Source organism: Crinia signifera, chromosome 9 (assembly GCF_055691185.1).
Source record: "Crinia signifera chromosome 9, ASM5569118v1, whole genome shotgun sequence".
In the NCBI taxonomy this organism is placed as follows: domain Eukaryota; kingdom Metazoa; phylum Chordata; class Amphibia; order Anura; family Myobatrachidae; genus Crinia; species Crinia signifera.
In genome coordinates this window covers 84,430,386-84,451,926 of record NC_139225.1, presented here as the reverse complement: position 1 = coordinate 84,451,926, position 21,541 = coordinate 84,430,386, and the positions used below count along the sequence as shown (strand labels likewise).

Genomic DNA, 21,541 nt, shown 5'->3' with positions numbered 1-21,541 from the left:
AAAGGGGCAATTCAATTAAGAGGGATTTTTTTAGTGTACAACTCCTATAATTACAGTAGCTAACATTGAACATTTTGCAGCACACTTCCACAGGTGTAAAGAAGAATGTGTCAAATGTATTAAACCTTAACAAGTGCTAAAGTGGAGTGTGATAAAGAACCAGCCAAGCAGCCCCTAACTGTCATGTTACAGGATGACTGGTACTTTATCTTGTTAAGACTGAATACATTTCGCCATGTTGGTGGCCGCCAGATACTGGCCTCCAGACAACATACAGCCACTGCTGTTATTTGAAATGCCCCAAAGAGTGCACCAAAATGTGGAATGCAAGGAGAAAAAAAATAGAATTTTCCAATGCTGTTGACACCAAGCATTTCTGTTTAATGGACGGACAGACGGACGTATGTATGTATGGGCTTACGGAAAGCAGGGATTTAAAAAATGTCTGAGTAATGCATTTAGAGGGGTATTCAATCCCGGCTGCTATTTGTGACAGTGGAAATAGCGGCAACCGCCCTTTCAAGGTAGTCTTTCCTGACAGCATTGAATAGACAGATCGACAGAAAGGGCCAACTTTAAAAGCAGTCAGCCCCTTTTTGTCGTTATCGACAATCCATGGCTGTTTACACGGACACGCCGCCTTTTCGCCGATTGGCAGGCGGGACATTAAATCGGGCCAGGGTTACGGCTGTCGGGACAGATCGACAATCGTGACCCGGGATTGAATACCCCTGTAAGTCTGATAATTCTTCAAGGAAAATAATATGGATACCAGCTGTAACTGATGCATTACATTTAGCATTTTATAAATAACATGTAGGATACACAAGGTAAATAATCTATACACATATTCACAAGACTAATTGCGCTGGTTCTTTATGGCTAGTGAGGAGACAGACATTTTGGATAGAAATCTTAAACATTAGTATTTCCAGTAATTTTGTATAAAAATTATTGTAACAATTAACTGCAGCAAACAATACGCGAAACTGGATTAAAAGACAAATCACAAAAAAAAAAAAAATCTAAGGTGATCCAAAGTCTACTGGTCTGCCTCAGTGAGCCGCGTGTCTCACCACCCCTATAGAGGGAATGGATAGCTGATCTGTTGGGGTATTGTCCCCGATAACATTAAGCTTAGCCCAGCACATGTCAGTGAGACAGGACAGAAGAGGAATCCTGTAGCTACTGTAATGTAGAAGTGGAATTTGTAAATCATGCCAGATAAGATTACATTTTATATTCATGTTTGTGACAGCAGTCCTTTAAGACATGAAGATTTTTTGCCGTCTGTGTATAATAGTACAACATATGGGGCATTTATCAAGAAGCTCAGCACAGTCAGTGCAAGCCACTAAGTGGCCACATGGAATAAACACCATAGACACGGCTTTGTCCATGCAAACTTTGCAGATTTTTTCCTCTTCCAGTTTTCTCAGTTTCTCTTCTATGCTGTTCTCTGCAAAACACAATAGTTCCATTTATTATAGGCACAATATACTCATCATTTATATGTTCTTTACTACAAAGTGACTATGGCCAGGTCTGCCATAAATAGAATAGAATTCCTTTATTCATCTCACAATGGAGAAATGTGCATTGTTACAGCAAGGTTCAAGTGCAGATAAGAGTAAACTAGCATAATAAGAATCACACATGAGAGGAAGTCCAGACAATATAAAATCCAGGATCTAATAAACATGAAGATCCACGATGGACCATGACCGTTATATCATCTAATCAAAGCAGGAAGAAAAGACCTGCGGTATCTCTCCACTGAACATGTAATGTAGTGTTTTCAGACCACAGTTTGTGCTTACCCCAAGTTTGGCTTCTTCACCACAAGGAATCACATTGCAAACAGCGCAACATAGGAAAAATACTACATAGTATTACAAAGGCTTTGGGGAGATTCACCAAACCTTCTAAAATGACAAGTGCAGAAGTTGCACATAGCAACTAAATGTAACCTAGATATTATTCATCTAATACAGTCTATAAAAGGACAATCTGATTGGTTTTTATGTGCAACATTTCAACTTACCCTCTTGAGAAGGTTTAGTAAATCCCCAATATGTATTATAAAAAAACAAAAAAACATACAATTTTAAAAGGCTGTGGAAGGATAGACATTAGGTAGTATTCAATAAAAAGTTTCACAATGTGCAACGAATCCTGTTTAGGATTCGCTTCACATTCACCGGCATTCTCTGGGCTGGAGGATTTGCTGGCAGTCCTCCCTCTCCCCCTATTCAACGCATCAGGGGCTCGCTGCGAATTTGTACCCCCACGGCAAATGGCACAGGGAGCCGGGGGGGGGGGGGGGGTGTGCGGCAGAAGGCAGGGAGATGGAAGCCTCCCTGCCTGCGCCGGACACTGCACACAGCAGAAAGGGGGAGAATGAGGGCTTGCGGGGACACAGGCAGCAGAAGCTGCCGCCCCGAGGTGACAGGGCAGGCGGGGAGGTGGAGGGAGCGCTGCGCTGGTCCCGCTCGTGCATATGTAATGAGCGGGACCCAGTGCAATGAATATTAATGAGTGGCTCCCCGCCCCCTGTGACGTCATCTGTAAAATAAAAAAAATGTAAATATATATTCATGTGCTGCAAGTACATGAGTCCAAATAGCATGCCCCTTCACATAATAAAATGACTGATTTTTTGTCACCAAAAAATCATTTTAAAAGAACACATTCCAGTTCACCTTAAAAAAGATGTCGATTGCAAAACAGTGAATCACGGCAAAAATCTTGGTGAAAGCAGTTCTCCATCCTACCATTGAATACACTCTCGGCGAATCACAGTGAAAACCCCATTGAAATACACCAGCGAATTGCAGCTAGCATGAAACGGAGAACTGGCCGGCATTCACTGGTCGCTTTTGGCAAACAGTGATCGTTGAATAGGGTGAATCAGATTTTCAGTGAAAAGATTCACTGCAGAGCGCAAAAACACAAGCCAGCACTTATTGGGTACACAAAGCAGAATCCCCTATAAGCAGCCCCTGGACCCCTTGTGCTATTGCCTCATAATGGGTCAATTACTGTACACAAAAACGGGCTATAATTGGATAGTTTGATTGGGCTAAAAAAAATTGTATATACCCCCCATAGTATGCTATCAATTGTATAATACAGACTCCCTGGGATAAAACAGATGCAAAGTAGTTGCACCATTGCCTTATAGAAGTTAAAACTGTAGTGGCAAAGAACAATAAATCATGTATGTCTCATACCTTATTACCCTAATTCACTTACAATGCTGAGCTGAGGAGTCACATATACTGGAACATGAGCAACAGAATGTACAAAATGCCTATATCTAATTATCCCTAAATTCCAGCTGTATGACTCAGAACTTTTATAAGTGTAACCATAGAAAGGTGCACAACCATCCTGTCAGTCACCATTGAGTAACTGCAGTTTGCAACCAGAAATAAACTATCTTCATGAATTCACAGCACAAGCACAGCACACATAATTGTATCATAGATTTAGGTCATGGGAGTCCACACGGCAACTGCAGAGGGTGGATCCCTCTAGGGCACAGAAGTGGAAAAGCAACCAATAGGATTATATAGGGAAACACCAGCTTTTGCTGGCCCTCATCTAAGGGTGGAACATGGGCAATGAAAATTACTATTCTACAAAATGGGGGAGCATCACCCCTGTTTTGTAGGCATGATAAGCCCAGGAAATGCAGACTCTGGCAGAGGGGCTCTAACAGCTGGTTCAAATAAGCTTCAGCTTACACAGACTGGACAAGGGCAATGACCAACGCTACAGATGGTGATGCAATGGTGATGCGATGCTGCATCTTAGGATGCAGCACTTGTATCACAGATGCTGGTAGGAGGCATCTATTTCCTACAGAAGCCTCTAGCTGCATTTTCATTTCAGCTGTACGTTATTGCACAGCTGATTTCTTGATACCAACCACATGTAAATCAGGCCCATTATAACATATTTGGACAAGATGGAAGCAAAAGTGGATAGAACACTGTCAAATTTATCAAAAATCTTTTTTCCTTTTATAATGCAATGAGAAAGACATCAATGAGAGGTTTAGAAAGGTGGCTCTAGGCAGAAGGACGTATGATGTAAATAAAACAAGGTTTAGTTATATTACCAACTACATCTTTAGTCCTTCAATTATCACTGCAGTAAGCCATGCTCTAGTGCAGGGGTGTCAAACACAAGGCCCGCGGGCCAAATCCGGCCGCCAGACCTCTTCATGTGGCCCGCGCAGCCGCCGCCAGCCTTCACCTTTTATTCTCGATTTTTTTTTTTAAACAAGAAAGCCGCCTCTTCAGCGCATGCGCGGCAGCCTACAAGCCAGAGAACGTCTGCTCTCTAGCGCAGTGCCGCCGGTCGTCAACCCCTCCTCCGCTCCCACCTGCTGTATAGGAGCCAGAGAGAGGAAAGAGCAGGTCCGTCGTGGTGAATGGTGCTGCTGCTGCGCACTCCAGGTCACTTACTGCTGAGTGTGCACTGCACAGTGACCGGGAGCACGCTGCCCCCCACTCCTGGATAGATAGTGCGAGGAGCGCTCCTCACAGGAGGGAGGGGGAAATGCTCCGGTGTGAGAGCGCAGCTGTGTCCTTGGTGGTGGAGCAGCTCAGACTGGAGTGGACGCATCAGAGCGGGTAAGTGTCAAACTCTCTTCCTATGTGTGTGTGCACTGGCACATTGCAGCCCATCATTAATTGCTGTGTCCCATGATAATAAGCAGGACATATGCCCTAAGACTGAGTGCTGCCCCCCTGTGCAGGCAGCATTTGCCCTAATGCACTGCAGTTCACAGCAATAGCAGAAGGGAAATGCTACTGCTGAGTATACAATAATTGAATGCAGTGACAATAATTTAGGATAATAAAGAGTGGACACATAGTCCTACAGATACAACTGGCCCTTTGAGGGTGACCAAACTGCTGATGCGGCCCCTGATGAATTTGAGTTTGACACCCCTGCTCTAGTGTGTAAAGATTGCACCAAGTACCAAAATTAGGGCTTCCGATGTTTACCACAAAATTAACCGCCCTGCAGTCCATCTGTACTCACAGCCTGCACAGCACAATACAAACAGAGCAGGTACTAGAATCATTGTTCCGATGCCAATGCACTAAGCTCACATACTAGCATGCAGCAAATCCCACTTTGCAGGGACGCTGCTGCACATTACTGCTTGATAATATGTCAACCAAGGAATATGCTGGCTTTTAAGGTCTCATATATTCTCTATATTTAGCTCATGCATGTACCTATAGTCAAAACATACTGCATGCAAAGTGCACAGTAGCGCACGCAGGGGGGGGGGGGGGGTTTCTGAGTACCCAGAAACCCCCCCAGGAGTCTAAGGGCCCTAGGGTGAAAGCTGAGGGTCCCCTCTTTCCATAGGTACAAGAATTTTAAAAATCGGCCCTTGGGAACCGGAGATATCTGACTTCAAAGCAGTGGTCCCCATCCAAGCATGTTAATTGTTCTTCCCAGTCAGATATTTCAGGTTTTCTGAGGGTATATTCCAAAATCTGGGACTCTCCCCCTTTGATGGACACTAGTAGCTTGTCTCTACTGTTCCCACAACCAGAGATATCAGCCTTCCAGCAGCTGGTTACTGCTCCAGCTCCACACACCTGGTATGTCGTTTTATATTCTCGTTGGCAGATTGCTCTGCCTCCTGAACTCTGATCCCTAGTCCCCAATACCATTTGGTAGGTGGGATTTTCTTGTTTTTAGTTCCATTAAAATCTAAGAAATTTTTTTCCGGCAACTGGAGATATCTGCAGTCAAGCAAACTGTCCTCCCTCCAGAAAATGTTATTATTATTATTATTTATATACATTTGGTCTATCTATAATACTTTAACTGACCCGGCGTATACTGGGGCACCTAAGTGTCCATCTCTGTGCTTTGCTTCGCCCCTCTGGAAACCCCCTTCTGAAAATCCTGCGTTTGCCACTGGTGCACTTTTGTATATAATTTTGTAAAAAAAAAATCCCAATTTGATTTCTAATACCCATAGTGCTCTTACCGATCTCTCTTTGCTTTGCATTCTCATTTTCAGGCTGAGATTTTAATAAATCAGAAACCAAAACCTCCATTGATGTGTAATTTACTCCTGTGTTTTTTATCCTCTTTAACATGAGTTTCTTAATTTCTTCCAGATGAAATCCCATTTGCTGTGCATTAATCACCAAAGGGTTCTTTGTTAATTCACTGTCTAGAAAAAAAGATGCATTTCTGTTAACCGCCTCATAAGGTCATAGAGAAGAAAGAAAAAAAGAATTGTGTGTGACTTTATTTAGGCTCGGGAACATAAAATATCCTCTGTGTGACTGAAGCATATGGCACTGCTGTTCGGACGGAATCAGAAGCTGGAGCAGACATGGACCTTGGTGAGCAACAGTCTGGGCCACTGGATTCATTTGGCTGCTCTTATTCCACCTCAAGGCCATATTTTAACAACTGAAGAATTCAAAGGAATGCGTTTCCTAAAATCAAAATACTAAATTATATACACTCATTTTGCAGTGTCTACTAAATCACTTTGTGATCATAAAACAAAAAGAAAGAAAGAATTCAAAACTTCAAATGGATTTCAGCTAGGTCTTTTTTTTTTTTTTTAAATAACATTGAGATTCAGGTTGCCATAAGGGTAGATGCCCACTGGCATGTGAAAACATTTTTAACACATTTAAATACACAGAAATGAGTGAGCCAATAAAAATCATTGTTCACAGCAATTCAGTATCCTAAATGACTGAAACAGTGTTTCCATGCAATTGCTACATTTTAAATCATTAGAAATATATCTAAGCAAGATTAGAAATGTGAACAATGTATAACAAATGAACATCAGATGCATTAACTGCAGAAATATATATGAAACAACAGCAGGTATATCCAATAACAGGATCAATTACGTATGTGCTAGGAAAATGGGCACAGAAGAGAGAGAGAGCACCTCCAAAAACAGGTGAGGTGAAATTAACCGCTTCATTGATTCCTGGCACCACATTCAAGATAAATCACATTGAAGAAGCGGAAAGCAAATTCACCGCCAAACAATGGGCAGTATTCAATGAGAAATATTCTCCGTGCATGGCGAGAGATTTTTTCTCTCGCCATGCACTCGCCCTGTTCCGGAGGGCTCGCTGCCACTCCTGCTCCCACTATTCAATGTGGTTAAGACTCGCCGCCACTCACGGCGAGTCTTAACCCCTGCAGCGGACGAGCGCCCGCGGCAGGGAGCCGGTGGCAACCAGGGAGATTAAAGTCTCCCTGGCTGCCCCAGAACATATGTGGAGGGGAGGAGGGCTCCCCAGGACCCAGGCAGCACAATCTGCCCCCCCCCCCCCCTATAGCCAGCGGGGGACCCAGTATTCACTGCACCCGATTGTGCATATGTAATGATCGGGTGCAGTGAATAGCTCCGGCCCCCTGCTGGCTGCTCTGTGTAATAAAAAAAAAAAAAAAAAAAACTCCCCGTAACAAAGTAACTGCGGCCGGTGCCTATACAGGAAGGCAAATGTAGAGAGATGGTGGTATGGCACTCGTAGCCAATAATAAATTGAAGAAGGAGCCAAGTAGATAACAACGTTTCAATTTTTATCAATTTTTATAAAATTTTGATGAAAATTGATAAAAATTGAAACGTTATCTACTTGGCTCCTTCTTCAATTTATTATTGGCTACGAGTGCCATACCACCGTCTATCTCTATCTATTTTTTTTTTTATTAAATATATATTCATGTGCTATAAGCACATGAATAAAAATAACATGCCCCTTCACAGAAAAAAAATCCTGATTTTTTTACACCAAAAAAAAAAAACCTTTTAGTTTAAAAGTTCACATTCCAGTTCTCCATGAAAAGATGGAGAATTGCTACACGGAGAGACACGGTGAAAATCACTTAGAAAGACGGCGAAAATATCACATTGAATAGGGTGGTTCACTTTTGGAGAGCAAAATGCTCCTTCCAACGCGAAAATAGCACAAACTCGCCATAAAACACAGCAAATTTTTCTCATTGAATATGGCCCAATGAGAGCACAAGGCCATCCGCACTCGATAGCAGTGCACTTGGCACCTGTACAAAATCTCTCGTGCCACCATTATTGGCTTGATGTACAAGAAAATGAAGAGAATTTATTTTAAGCACATTTTATTCCCATTTTATTCAGGGATACTGGAAGATTGAATATGAACCCAACTTTGTCCCCAAGGGAATATACTGTATGCTAATCATTTGCGACACACACCTCTGTACTAAGCCCACATAGCCGTCCATCTTAACTACTCAGCAGAGGCCAAAGCTGCACATACAGTAGCAGGAGGATCTCACCAAATAAGTGAAATGTAACCTTACAATTTCAGGGACAGCAATGATGCAACAATGTGAGCCTGGTGAATTACTGAAATAATCCACGTCATTTACTATTCACCAGTTTTCAAACAGTGAGTTACCGGTTCATCGGTCCTTGGTCCTATGGACGTAAATTCTCAATTCATTAACAATATCTAGAGAACGATGACAGCACTCTTCATCTGGCTGAGTAGATATCCACAAGAATTGTAACATAGAACTTTTACTCCGCCAAATCCACTGGTTCCAAAAGAGGGTGTTACAAATCGGTAAGCAGCAGGTAGTGATCCAAAGAAGCTGTGCAGTCATTGTGTCGGCATCTTTAATGTCAATATCTCCTTTGCCTCAGCTTAACCATATCCCTGCGCGCTTTGCAGAATATTGCCATACTGCATGGAACAGAATGTCAGGGTTAAGACTCATCAGCGGGGGGTTAGGTGTTAGGCACTAAATGGGAGCTGGATCCGCTAGATCCACCGAAACAGGTAAGTCAGAACTATAACATTTTAGTGAACATCTATGGGTGCAATGTCGGCACATCAATAATCAGAACACTGTGACAATTACAAAGTTCCCAAAAGTGAATAGAAAGCTCCATTATGAAGTTCCCAAAAGGGAATAGAAACACACCAGAAAAGTCCAGTCAGGGAGCAGTGAGAAAAGGGCAACCCAAAGCATGAAGAGAATAACATTTTTAATGGGCCCATACACCAGCGAGGGCAATCCTCCATTTCCCTGACCCTCTAGCACTGCCGTTCCACAAACCGGATACACCAATCAGTGGGCAAGAATGATCAGCAACCCATCGGGGCATCAGTATATTAGGCATGTTAAAAAGTCACAATTCCACTATTCCCACCAGGATAGGGAAGCTTACACATGTTTAATATCCACGATCCCCTAAATTTCTTATTGCGCTATCCTGTATGGAGGAGTTCAGAATCAGATTGGTGACCTAACACTGCTAATCTATGTGAGCATTCAATTTAGGCTTGGAATCCCACCATAAATAGGCTAAGAAGAGTATAGATGTACTGTCAATCAACAGGATACCTGAAATCTCTGATCAGGTTTTTTTGTTCTCATTTCAACAGAGAAGTGTGTGGATTCCTTGCCTTCCCATAGTGTTTGTCTTACAGCACTTATACTAGATCATCCACTCCTGGCTTCCTAGTGGAATCCTCGTCAGGACAGACTAGCCAAGCACTGGTCTATAAGCACTGTGGTCTAGAAGAGTTGGCAGTCCAAGTCAAGTCGTCTGTTGTCACCAAAGTGGATGCCAAAGCGAGTAGGTCAGACACACCAGGGGGAGCATAGTCGCTCCTACGGCTGGAGGTTTTGGGCAGTACCTGTGGCAGCAGTGATTGGGCTTCCTGTCCCAGACATTCCCCAGCTGCAGCTGAAGAATCTTAATGGTATGAAGTAAAATAAAACAAAAAAATGAACATGCAAATTAGAAGGTGATGCTGAAAACAAGCTCTCAGATGTGGATGCACAGCAAAAAAGCGCAAGTTCTCAGGTAGCTACTGGGGTATAGAGTAGAGTAAATAGGAACTTCAGCTATGTGCTGGTAAATTTAAAATGCCCAGACACCTTGCACAGCAACTATATACCATAAGATATTTCAAAGTTGCACAAAAGTTACTACAGTCAAAACTGAGGATTCTTGTCATTTTCCAGCATAACTGGATTGCAATGAGGAATTAATAAAACTAAGTCTGGTTAATGGAGACAGCGCACTGCCTGCTCCAACATATTAGTTGCTACAATCAGGCCCCAGAGACTGCTTGCCCCATCAGCATACATAGAGGGAAATTTATGAAAGGTTGGAGAGAGATGAAGTAGCAACCAGTCAGCTCCTGTCATTTCTCAAACAGACTGTTAAAGGCCAGCTAGAAGCGGATGGCTTGGTACTGCGACTTTCTCCGCTTTTATCTCTTGACATGCTTTGATAAAGCTCATCCATAGGGGCTCATTTATCAACAAGTTTTAACTAGGTAAAATGATGCCCCAGCCAATCAGCTCCTAAAGACACCTAAAGGGCGCCTGGACCGTATACAATATCCTGGCTGTGGGATCGGAAAATCCTTGTGGCAGCCTGAGAGATCTACAATGCACACGGGATCATGCCTCGCGTGGCAATCGCAGTAAAAAGACAAGTGATGTGACACTTTTCATGCGATCGGTTGCAACAATTCATCAGATATCGCACACACACAAAAAAAAAGACAGTTGGGAGCGGATTAGCTTGAGCGCAACTCATAATATGCAAAGTTGTTTAAATAGCTATAATGGTTGATAAGGGCCCCATGGTATGCAAGTACGACAAGGTGGCTGTACTGCAGGCACATTTTATTGAAATAGAAAGCTACACACAATGGGGGAAATTTACTAAGATTGGAGTTCTAATACACATGTCATGTTGCTATGGGCAACCAATCAGATGCTATCTAGTATCTTCTAAAAAGGTGCTAAATGAATAAGAAGTAGATTCTGATTGGTTGCCCATAACAACATTCCATGTGAAATAGATCTCCCATCTTAGTGAATTTCCCCCAATGTGGCAGACTTCAAACTGTTTTCGCTAAGCAGAGAATGATACTATGTTACAGTTTGATAGCTATAAAACAAGCTTATAGAATAATTGCTATTTCACCAGGTTTAGCACCGGCCATGTTTGCTAAACATATTTCGCCTGAATGAACGAACCATTGATATTGGCATGCACAGATAACATTCAGCTTAATAAGGTTACACTTACCTGTGGGTAAAACAGCTGGTGTTGGAGCAGGTGGTATCTGGTTGCCAGCACTTGCCTAAGGAAAAATTGGAAAGCGTACAATAAGTACTGTTCAGTCACAGAAAAACTGACCATGTTTTGTGGCCTTCTGTATTTAAACTTTTTTTTTTAAAGTTTTTGAGGAGTGACCAGGTTTGGTTATGATGTCTAGAAAAAGAAAACCAAATTTTGCAGCGCTGGTAAAATAAAACCAATATACTAGTTGGATTGACTTCACAATTTTATGGTAAAATTATATATTATTTTAAAAAGAATAACACAATGGCCACACATATAATACATAAACTGGTTAAAATGCATTGGTGCAGATAGCAGAACTTGGATATGGCTAAATATACTGTCCGTTCCTATAATGCCTGGAAATTTGTGATAGGACAGCCTCTGTAAACAGAATGGGTTATAGTTACCGTCCACCTTGCTCAATTAGGAGGAGAATGGATCCTGATGGAATGCGAATTTCCCTTTATACGTCCAAAGTCCCTTTTGAATGGAAAATCCTTTATGCAAGGAGTGGGGCTTGCCACTTGATGGAACAGGTGGTTTCAGGCTGGTTCGGGCAGTTGGAAATGGCAAAAGTTTGCTGGAGCCAGTAGTCCGCTTCTGCTTCTGGGGTCCACCTAACGCGTTTCGCTCGAAACAAGCTTTCTCAAAGGTATAATGGATGTTGGGAGGCTGGCAACTGGCCTGATATTTATACCCCTATGCAAACTGGTTCATACATTGCACCTGATGGCTAATTAGTCAATCCAACATTAAAAAATCTTCAAAACAGTTGTATGTAAGGATGAGGAGACACAACTAGTATATTGGTTTTATTTTTACCAGCACTGCAAAATTTGGTTTTCTTTTTCTGTGTATCTATTTTCAGGTTTGACATACCTGATCTTATTGCAGCTGCTCCAGAGCAAAGCAGGTCACACCTTGTGCCCCTAGGGGACTCCTCCCTTGCTCAATCAGCAAGTAAAGGGACCCCATCTTTTTCTTGGTTAAGATGTCTGGTGGACCCTTTCATGTTCCAGTACACAAACATCACACTTCTTTTTTTATTCATTTAGGGACTAAGTGGCAAATGTGGTACATAACTTTTTTTACTTTTCAACATATAGATCGTGAAATTTAATACAAGGGAATAGTTTTTTGCTGCTGGGTGCATGCTACTATGATAGACGTTAGTGGAGTAGATGCACGATATTGGAAACTACTTGATGGCAGTAAAGATCCATGTAGATAGGGCATGTACGACTTTTCCACTGACCCCCACAAGTTAAAACAAGGCATGTCTAAAGGGTGACCAAATATCGCTTCAGGAATCTACTTTTTTCCAAAATATTATCATATGTACACACAAGTAAAGATATATGCCCATAGAAAGGGACGATTATTTTCTAAACTAGGCTCTGCACCATCAACAATTAGATAGGAAGAACTTATAGCAAATTAGTTTAAACCCAGTTCTAGAAATAAATAAATAAATCTATAAATCCTTTCATGTTGCCTATTCTCAGTAAAATTAAGACTACAAAGACCTCAGTTGATTTCTAGAATAACACCACCTGTATTATTCTTAAAGTATTTATTGAACCAGCAATACAAAAATCTACTTATCCCCTTAATTTATTCGTCATATTGTTCAACTGAAATGGTCAAGCTTAGTTAAGGTGCCCATACACGGTCCGTTTAACGGATCCGTTCGGCACTTAATTAGCACGCATCGCATCTCATCGCATCCCTAGTGCATGCCTTGTGCATGCACTGTGATCCGATGCGATGTGTACCTAGTACAAAAAGTATGTGCAGCACATACTTTTTGTACCGTACGATGAGATGTGCGGGAGCGCGCATCTCATAGTACAGAACGGACGGTCCGGGAACGGACCGTCTATGGGCACCATCACTATTTGACTTTTAAATTATGGTCACAATCCCCCTTTCACCTGCTCAGATCATGCTCCTATGCTGACCGATTTCTCAAGAGTATTTTTGAATGCGCAAGGTTGATTATTTAAAGATGCATGTTTTAATAGCCAAAAATGGACACCCGTCATCTAGCTTCTCAGCTCTTGAAGATATACAATCATGACTTATAAATGTTAAATAAACCTCAGGCAAAAACAACTACTGTCATTTCAGGTCACAAAACAGTGTCATAACCTTGCCATATTATTCCCACATAGTTTAACTATTTCCATAGCAAATAAAATTCTAATCTATCCCAGCTGAATATGACAATTTGCAGTTCGCTCCTAAGCTGCTTGACAGGCTCACACGTTATATTATGGAAAGCAGTGAGACCTTTGTACTTCTCAGGTAAATGTTTGTAGTTGATGGTTTACCAATGGAATGTTTGTATAAATGGTATTACCATGTTGTGTACTGGGGTGTGGTAATGATTCCTCCTAAAAGTACACGGTGGATGTACAGAACAGACTGACTTGTTGGGTAAGAATTTTAATTAAAAGTCTAAAAAAAAAAAACACAAGAAAACTTACCGGTCTGTTTGGCAGAGGTCTAGATAACTGTATATTATTGACAAAGTGTTGCCCTTTTTCATCAACTAGAAATTTGCATCTGTGGTAACAAATACAAAAATACCATCATCAGCAAAAAGAAAAACATTGTAGGTATATAGTACAGTGCTGTACAGAGGTGTCCTCATACACCAATCTTTTTAGTGCCCAGATGCACAGATGACTTGGATGCTCTACCACACAGATAGTGTTTTTACTTTTAATTTTCTGTCGTAATTTGCTAATAGTTCGCTAAATACTCAGAATTAATAGTTTTGTTGCAAAGGAGTAGTTATATAGGGGCTTGTTTGGCCAAGTTGATGGTCAGCCAGGCCAGTTCCCAGCAGCTTGTGAGGCTATAAGAAATCTGTGTGCTGCCATGCAGACCCAGTCCTCGTCCCTCTCGGAATACGGGGGTTTCACGTCCCCATTTCCAGAAAAGCTGCCCTGGCACAATGCCACGTCTTCAGGAATCTGTGAGCGGACTCGTAGATAAAGGTTGCACATGTGCAGTACACATCCTGCACATACACAGTCCTGAAACCATTGGAAATGTTCACTAACTATCGCTGTAGCACTATCTCTGAATCAGGCCCAATGGCCCATAAAACCCTTGGAAACAGGAATTGTGTGCTGGGGTACCTGGACTAGGCCTGGTCTGCTGTATAGTTACAATATTGTCAAATAATATTTGCCTGGTCATTAGGAAACTTAATTACAGAGAAATATATACTTACAAAAACAATTTCTCCCAACCCGCATTCTATAGGTATCACTGTGACCCCTGACATGTAAAAGTAAAAACAGATCATGTATGTTCTGTACTCCAGAACTTTGTTGTGACTGACACCTCATGTGTATTAGTGCATCTGTGATGGCAGAAAAGCATTAATACCCGAGAGTTTCTAGCTTTCCATGCTCCCATCAAGACCGTGGTATGATAAAGGCCTCAGAAAGTGCTTAGCTAAATAAGCCAGGATGGCTTATCAAATGATCACACACACATCAGCTATGGTGTCCTTACCCTGGATACCACCTGGCATGTAATTCCCATGGATCATCCGTTATTTTCCAGTCTTTTAATTCCCCACCACAATGAAAACATCTTGTTGCATCCTGTTCACCTACAGTGCAGAGAGAGGATATTACTATCTCTATGAATATATGGACATAGATTTTACAACAACCTTTGTATCTTTTGTTTCCGCATAAGTCTGCCAGAAAGTGTAATGTGTACTATATTATAGGTCATACATCTTGACAATAATGGAGGATAAATAACTGAGGTGGTAATTTAGCCCATTCCACTGCAATGTACAGACATTTGTACAAGGGAACATGAATTCTTGTTTAAAAAAAAAATTACAAACTAATTAGCTGCAAATCCATTGACAAGTGTGTATAATCTGTGCGTAGCTCAGACTTAAGGTCCATACACACTGGGCAATTTACACAGCGTGTATGGACAGCAATGACGGGAAAAATAATAATAATAAAAAAATCCCGGGGTGTATGACTTTCCATAGCAGGACGCTATGGAAAGCCATCCACCCCGTCGCTATCTGCTGGTAAAACCAGATGAGGCCGCCAGCGATTATGCGGGAGCATGCATCAGCACTCACTGCTGGCCCATACACACTGGGAATCTTTTGAGCTACAGTAAAAGCAGATCAAACGACAAAATTGAGCTGCTTTCAGCTCAAAGTCAACCAGTGCCTATGGGCATTTACTCAGCGGCTGCGATAGGGGCAGTTGAATTAGGGCTGGAGCGTATGTCACACGCCTTCCCTTAAAACGCATGGGCTCACCTGCATTTTCCCTGACCCTCCCAGAAAAACCATCCACTACCACCGGTAAAAACCAGCTTCCTATCAATCAACTTGTGCACAAACATATGCAAATTCATGCAATTTGGTCACAAAAATCCAGATGAGGGAGCTGGTGCATTGTCGTGGTGAAAAAAAAAAACCTAACATACGAATCAATCTGAAATTTGTTATGGCGTTGTTTGAAAGATGTAGTACATGATAGTAATACCAAGTTCCTCAGCATTGCCACCGGTCTTTAAACACAGGTACTTATTGATCCACCCGTGTATAAGAACTATATTAAATCCAATGCGAAAATAAAAGTTAGGCAGCACTATTGACTATATTAGCTATCTGGATGCTACTGCTCCATTGCTATTTAGCTGCTGTAGATCAAAAAAGTGCAATAAAAAAAAGAATAGCACCGTTGTTATGGATACTCCACTGCCTTGGGAATGCACTAGGACAGACCCATCAGCAAGAGAAGTGCCTGGCTGAATTGCGTGCACCACACTAATATACTCTTTAGTACTGAAGTATTACTGCTTTTATTGCTTTAAATATATGGATTGTTCACCCACAGACAGCAACTCAATCCCTTCCAATTTGTGTGTATCATTTCACTGCTCATGCCCTTGTTTAACCATTTGAGTGCCAACATCTGTGAGATGTTCAAAATATCTGCTAAAAAATGCCAGCATTACTCCCATTTGTTATAGAAATTCAAGTAAAAAAAGATCATATTTCCTATATGAGGTAAACATTACAGGCCATTATGATAAATAAAAAGGTTTGCATAGCAATTTTTACACCTATGTTCCCAAATTCACGTGGCACTCAAATGGTTAACCAGTTTTAATTAGGACACCATCTTAAGAACTTTTTACATACCTGGTGGAATGAGAAAACAGCATACCACAGGTACCTAAAACTACCAGATTAAATGTAACAATTTAAGATGAAATTTAATAGGATGAGCGATTCAGAAAGTGAGAGATTTTGTAAGAAATCTCCAGTTTTTTTAAAGCAGCAATCATTTACACTGCAAACTCAAACTGGCTTTAAAAACTGGAGATGTCTTACCAAATCTCTCACTTTCTGAATCTCTCATCCTATTTAATTCCCCCCTTAATATCAAAACCACACTAAAACTGGGTACACAACAGCCAATATATATCGGCCATTTAATTGAATAGACAATATATTGTGGGTGAGCTGACAGGTGTGTACTGCTAATATGTCTGCAAACAATGTCATGCACAAAACATTATATGCCAACGATCAGTAAATGTGTATGCACTTACTGATCGGAAGATAGGTCAGCAGATTGGCCGGGCGGCCAATCCGTTGGCCTAGTGTTCTCCCCGCATTACAGTACTTGATGGAGTTCTTTAATACTCACTCTCAAAACTTAGGAATGTCTTAAACAGCAGCAGCTGTAAATGCATAAGTCATTGGCATACCTTCTGTTTAATAGCCTTTAGTCATAGAAAACTTGTTTCCCATCATAAATCAATGTTTCTGATAAGCATTTGGGTTTTTCAGGCAAAACCAGTAATGGATAGACTAGAGGCAACTCCACTTTCACAAAATAACCAATACCAGCCAGTAATTCACCAGGTCACTATCCAAAATCAACCCAAGTGCACTCTTTGATCAGCTAAGATAATCAAATCCTCTTCCCTGAACTAGCACTATGACTGCTGTCTCTTTGGGATCTTCAGTTACAAATCTAAAGAGGGTATTCAATCTGTGCCGCTATTTCCACAGGCAGAAATAGCAGCACTTGACTATTTAATGCTGCTGCTTCCGACAGCATTGAAGGCTTTCAGATTGGTTTTATGTTTCTGAGTCAAATCTGAATTGTCGGAACATTAAAAACCAGCTGTCGAGGTTACAGTTGGACTGGGTCGAAAACGGTTGTGAATCCGACTGTCGGGAACGTCCAGACATTCAGACTCATAATTGAATACCCCTAAGATAGAAGAACACTGAAAAATCTCAAAGACCAGACATGTTAGGAATAGACAATGAATACGCTAGGAGGTGGCCAGCACCTGCACATCGTCAGATGCAGTATCTCAATAACCATCACCACATATACAACTGGACAGAGCCTTGATGCCATGTGAAGTGATTTTTCTTCTTCTTTACAATAGGTATACAAATGATGTTCTCACCAGTACTATAAAATCCAGCTCTAGCAAGCGCCTCCTTATTCAGTGCATATGGACAGTTAGCAAAGCTCTCCAGTCGTGCCATGTACTGACTCATAGCAGGATGTTCAGGAACTTCTGAACGTCTTCGTGTATTGCTGGGCAAATGATTGGATTCGTAAGTCACATTCCCAACCTCTCGACCCAACACAAAGAAACAGTCAGGAAAATGTTTGCGGTGTTCTGTCCATGCATCATCGCTGGGTTCCCAGTTCATCAGTTTTCCTCCACAACAAAAACACTTAACTTGGTCACCGATGCCTGTGTAAAAAAGGCCTGCACTTGCCAACTGCTCTGGAGTTAAGCGAACATAACATGGCCAATTGGTAAAGGTCCTTAGTCGTGCTTCCTCACTGCACATATTAATAAATCTAGGGTATTTTGGTTCTGATTGATCAACAACTCTTCCTGTCCTTAACAAAAAATCAGCCTGAATTTCAGAACTGGATTTAAAATCATTTGTTGCACAATTATTTACTGGGTGGGGATTTGAATTCTGGCTCATAGGTGCTTGGGTTTGTACACAATCGCTTCCCAAATTAAATGCGTTAATGAATCTGCAGTTTGGGGAGATTTTTCGATGCTTTCCAATTGCGGTGTCTCCATGTTGCCAGCCTTCAACCATAGCTTTACAGCTGAAGCACTCTACAAGATCTTTGATTCCGGTGTAGTAGAAGCCAGCACGAGCCAAGGTAAGAGCAGAGACAGGAGAGCTACTTGGGAAATTAATAAATGATGCAATTCGATTTGACTCCTCTGAGTAGTCCATGTCCACCTCTGTGTCATAAGCTGCATCTGGTGCTTTCGCACAATTACATGTCATGTCCTCTTCAAATGTCAGTTTATCTACACAGAATAACAAAAGGAAAAAGAACAATATGTAATATTTAAAAAGTCATACAAATCATCTGAATTGTAACAAAGTAATATAATTAAAAACTTTGCTGTTTAACTTAAAAACAATGACAAGTCATTGAAATAGCTTCCAATAAAACCCATGTATGTTTGAGACACTAAAGGTAAAATTACTAAAGATTCTAAGAATAAAAATAGGTGATGTTGCACATAGCAGAAAAGCAGATTCTATCATTTTTCTAGGATGCAATAGATAAATGATTGAAATAATCTGATTGGTTGCCATTCTTCATTTTCAGCTTTAGAAACTTTACCCCTAAGACCTTGAGCAAACAAAGATGTATTTTACATATCTAGGTTGATGTTTAGGGTGAATAAAACCATACCTATAGTCCCAGCATCCACCAAAAGGAAAACGTGGGTTAAATAAGAATTATTAATCTCGAGCTGGATACACACTATAAGATTATGTTTCCAATCTGACTGGTTGGAATGAAAATCTGGTCATTTCTGGTAGCAAATGACAAGTGACTGTTTGCTCCCAAACATGGAAAATGGACAAAAATGGTCATTCAGACAAATTGGTTAAATCAATTTATGCAAATGAGTTTTTGTCCATTTTCCATCTTTTGGGAGCAAATGGTTTATTATAATGAAAATCTGCAATGTCTGGGAACAAATTACAACCCGACAGATTGAAAAGTAAATTTTATAGTGTGTAGGGCCGGCAGATGATTATGAGGTCACAATTTAGTTTAAAGTGAAACCTCAAGGTATACAGTAGGATATACAGGTTATCAAAGAAAAATAAAACTAGTACAAGGAAAAACAATGCAAGGCAATCAATCAAAAACTCCCATTATTTGTTTTCATAGCTTTTTTAAAATATACTTTAAGGTTCAATCTGCAGGAAAACAGATCATTTGACAATGAAAATACTTTTTTTTAACTTTAATTAATTAGTATATTTAGGTTGCATTTACATCTGTATTTTACATTGTAGTCTACAGGAGCCATTCAACTGAGGGACTCCGTAGAAAAGAGGCACATGCTACATATAAATTAATTTTTTGGAATTGAATTTAAGGCTCCTGCACAGTGGCGTAAGTTCGTGCAAGATGCCCGAATAAATAAAAATAAATAAAAACACACACCTATATAGTGACACCCGCTGGCCGCACCAGCCTAATGGCGCCACTACGTATCCCCCTTCCCTTTTTTTAAATAACTTTGTTACTCCCCCTTATATATTTTTATCTCATTATTGCTCAAGCCCTTTCTATTTTTTATATCCATCACCCCCTCACCCCTATTTTATGCACATCAACACGCTGCCCCTCTCCTAATATGTTTCATGCACAGCATAAGTCACATACCTTTCAGCATGTAATCCCCCCCAGCCAGCCCTTATATAATATTTGCCTCTCTGCTCCCTATTTACCTTTGGTATAGAAGGTTCTTCGAGGAAGCTGGGTGCAGGAAGCTGGAGCCAGGGAAAGTGAGGTGCAGTGATCCGGATCCGAGGTCAGAGGAATGCAGGCAGCGGGGGTCAGTGATGTGCAGGCAGCAGGGGTCAGTGAGGTGCAGGCAGCGGGGGTCAGTGAGGTGCAGGGAGCCGGGGACATTGAGGTGCAGGCTGCGGGGGTCAGTGAGGTGCAGGCAGCGGGGGTCAGTGAGGTGCAGGCAGCGGGGGTCAGTAAGGTGCAGGCAGCGGGGGTCAGTAAGGTGCAGGCAGCGGGGGTCAGTGAGGTGCAGGCAGCGGGGGTCAGTGAGGTGCAGGCAGCGGGGGTCAGTGAGGTGCAGGCAGCGGGGGTCAGTGAGGTGCAGGCAGCGGGGGTCAGTGAGGTGCAGGCAGCGGGGGTCAGTGAGGTGCAGGCAGCGGGGGTCAGTGAGGTGCAGGCAGCGGGGGTCAGTAAGGTGCAGGCAGCGGGGTTCAGTAAGGTGCAGGCAGCGGGGTTCAGTAAGGTGCAGGCAGCGGGGGTCAGTGAGGTGCAGGCTGCGGGGGTCAGTGAGGTGCAGGCAGCGGGGGTCAGTGAGGTGCAGGCAGCGGGGGTCAGTGAGGTGTAGGCAGCGGGGTTCAGTGAGGCGCAGGCAGCGGGGGTCAGTGAGGCGCAGGCAGCGGGGGTCAGTGAGGCGCAGGCAGCGGGGGTCAGTAAGGTGTAGGCAGCGGGGGTCAGTGAGGTGCAGGGAGCCGGGGCAGCCAGTGCAGCAGCGCACCGCTGGTGTTCCATAATAACTGTTAGAATGGGTGACCGGCAATGCTGCTTGCTTCAGCAGCACCATAGAAGGATGGTCCAGCCCCACTTCCAACCCTGCGGTGCTCCGTTCCTAACCGGCAGAGACAGCAGTGTGGGACGGTCCACTCTCCCTAGTGACACCACAGCTTCCTTCCTCGGGACAGCCTGCGCACCAGCCAATCAGGGTGCTGCAGGCTGAAGTTTTAATGATCATTGGATGCTGAGCCGTCGTTAAGCACAGCAGTGTCACTAGTCTAGACTATCTGTGCCGCACAGGGCAGATACCGTCGTCCTGATGTAGTTTAGCTGTCAGCTCACATCAGAAGGGAGGGCAGCTGCGCGGATCGGATCTGTAATAAAGATCTGATCCGCGGCGAGTGGCAGCCGCAGGACACCCTTTCAGAGTGGGGGTGGGGGCCCGGGTTTTTCTGCTAGTGCCTGCTCTCTGTGCCCCCCCCCCCCGGTGGCTAACGCCCGGCGGCAAAAGCCTCCATTGCCTCCGGGAGTTACGCCACTGCTCCTGCATAATTATTAAAGCAAAAGTAACATTTATATTTTCTTACATATGTTTGGGCACATTTAAGTCCTCATTCTAAGGTAACAATGTCAGCAAGCTGTGCAGAACCTCTGAAACTCCAACTAAATAAAAAATCATATGAAAGTTTAAAAATAGTATAGTCTTTTTTTTTTTCAAGGTGATTTTCTAAAAAAAAAAGTAAATGAAAAATGGATGTTATGATGTAGGACAGGTATG

The 21,541-nt window shown here is 42.3% G+C and overlaps 1 protein-coding gene across 10 annotated transcripts in view; it reads right to left on the bottom strand.

Moving 5' to 3' along the window:
- Window positions 1-358: 358 nt before the first annotated feature.
- XIAP (X-linked inhibitor of apoptosis) overlaps window positions 359-21,541 on the bottom strand; it is a 40,081-nt gene continuing 18,898 nt past the window's right edge. For 6 of the 10 annotated variants that reach the window (XM_083159330.1, XM_083159328.1, XM_083159325.1 and 3 more), the window contains exons 2-7: window positions 17,660-18,541; window positions 14,696-14,795; window positions 13,654-13,732; window positions 11,126-11,180; window positions 6,029-6,217; window positions 359-1,459 (exon numbers count right to left, since the gene is read on the bottom strand). In XM_083159330.1, coding sequence (XP_083015456.1) covers window positions 1,266-1,459; window positions 6,029-6,217; window positions 11,126-11,180; window positions 13,654-13,732; window positions 14,696-14,795; window positions 17,660-18,518 — 1,476 coding nt within the window. In that variant the 5' untranslated portion in view covers window positions 18,519-18,541 and the 3' untranslated portion in view covers window positions 359-1,265. The other 4 variants (XM_083159326.1, XM_083159323.1, XM_083159327.1 and 1 more) reach the window with 4 other exon arrangements.